Source organism: Austrofundulus limnaeus, unplaced genomic scaffold, assembly GCF_001266775.1.
Source record: "Austrofundulus limnaeus strain Quisiro unplaced genomic scaffold, Austrofundulus_limnaeus-1.0 Scaffold650, whole genome shotgun sequence".
NCBI classification, from domain to species: domain Eukaryota; kingdom Metazoa; phylum Chordata; class Actinopteri; order Cyprinodontiformes; family Rivulidae; genus Austrofundulus; species Austrofundulus limnaeus.
The window spans coordinates 250,167-252,011 of NW_013953052.1; the positions used below are offsets into that span (position 1 = coordinate 250,167).

The window sequence follows — 1,845 nt, forward strand, 5'->3', positions numbered from 1 at the left end:
AGTCTTAAAAATGGGCAGTGAAGGGGCCTGTCGGACCTGTAGGGGCAAGGAGTTCCAGAGTTTAGGGGCACTAACAGARAAAGCCCTATCTCCTCTGAGCTTCCTTTTACAACTGGGAATGACCAGGAGCAGCTGGTCAGCAGACCTGAGTGATCGAGGAGGGGTGTAACGGTGAAGAAGCTCTGTTAAATAAGATGGGGCGAGATTGTTTAAAGCCTTAAAAACAAACAGGAGAATTTTAAAACGGACTCTAAAAGAAGATAAAGAAGCAGAACACCAGCTAAAAGCTAAATGCTGTAAAAAGCTAACCAGATAAAGAAGCAGAACACCAGCTAAAATGCTAAATGCAGTAAAAAGCTAACCAGATAAAGTAGCAGAACAGCAGCTAAAATGCTAAAGTAGCAGCTGAAGAAGTGCTGACTGTAAACAGTGTGAGACTGCTGACCTCGGTGCCCTGCACCCTGACAGGCAGGACGGTGGGGACAGAGTCTGGGGACAGGGTCAGCAGGCCGTCCTCACTCACACAGAAACATCTGGGCTCAAAGTGTCGGGAGCAGACGTAGGAGGAGGCTCGCAGCGAGCCTTCGTCCCTCTGAGCCACTTCCAGCCACTTCCTCCTCAGCTCCGCGTCTTTAGGGAACCTGCAGGAAGTGGACGATTAAAAACCAACAGGCCTGGAACCGCTTTAAGAACCAGCTGCTGGTTGTGTTCGTAAAGAGTCAGCGTCTAACCTGTGGAAGGTGAGCTCAGGGAAGGCGTAGCTGGAGGCGTCGCAGCCGTAGACCAGGCAGAGCAGAACCGCCGGTTGGTTCTGATGAGGAGGCCGCTCCTGACAAAYGGAGCAAGACTTGACCCAGTTCTTCACGGTCTCCGTCACTCCCACCCAGTAGTACATGAGCTGGAAGCACGCCACAGGAAGTAGCTAACATCAGCTCCAGAGTCACGCCAACGCCACGCCAACACACGCTCACACTCACCATGATCTCCCTCACCACCCGCTCCCGGCCCGCGTGGTTGTTGTTGTTGTGGTACCGGGTCAGGATCTCCCGCACCTCCTGTTCACTTCGGACCACACGGAGGAGGCGACCTCGATAGCATCGCCACAGAGAGCCATCTGCAGGRGCAAGAGGAGCACTTCCTGTTTAACACTGATGATGTCATAGAGTCTCCGCCCCTCCTGGAGAATAAAGGTGTTTCTTCACCTTTAAAGATGAAGCGTTTGCTGGCAGCTCGGAGGGACTTCTTTAAACTCTTAGAGGCATCAGYAGGAAACTTTCCTGCCTCCAAGAAAAGCTCCAAACTGTCCAGAAACCCAAACGACGGCATCTGGAGGAGAAATGAGACGAGAAGAGACCTGCAGGAACCGCATGAGGTCATGTTTGTAACGTTACAGTCAAAAACTACCGCAAACATTTTGTTTTATTTAGATTTTTATAAGAAAAAAGAACAGATTTATTTTGAGTCAGTTTTTTACCATATGATTCATACATTTATAAATGTCATAGTTTAAAAACTAAATATTTAACTTACAAATTAAATATTTAGTTAACAAGCTAAATATTTAGCTTGAAACTTAAATATTTAGCTTGCAACTTGAATATTTAGCTAGCAAGTTAAATATTTAACTAGCAAGATAAATATTTAGCTAGTAACTTAAATATTTAAGTTGCAACCTAAATATTTAGCTAGTAACTTAAATATTTAAGTTGCAACCTAAATATTTAGCTAGTAACTTAAATATTTAGGTTGCAACGTAAATATTTAGCTAGCAAGTTAAATATTTAGCTTGCAAGTTAAATATTTAGCTAGCTAGCTAAATATTTAACTTGCAAGCTAAATATTTAA

The 1,845-nt window shown here is 44.8% G+C and overlaps 1 protein-coding gene across 5 annotated transcripts in view; it reads right to left on the reverse strand.

Moving 5' to 3' along the window:
- LOC106531558 (D-aminoacyl-tRNA deacylase 2) overlaps positions 1 to 1,845 on the reverse strand; it is a gene marked incomplete in the record, with an annotated part of 16,013 nt that overhangs the window by 13,320 nt on the left and 848 nt on the right. The window contains 4 exon segments of one of the 5 annotated variants that reach the window (XM_014027459.1): positions 446 to 641; positions 732 to 898; positions 978 to 1,114; positions 1,203 to 1,326. In XM_014027459.1, the coding sequence (XP_013882913.1) occupies positions 446 to 641; positions 732 to 898; positions 978 to 1,114; positions 1,203 to 1,326 (624 nt within the window). 5 annotated transcript variants of the gene reach the window in all.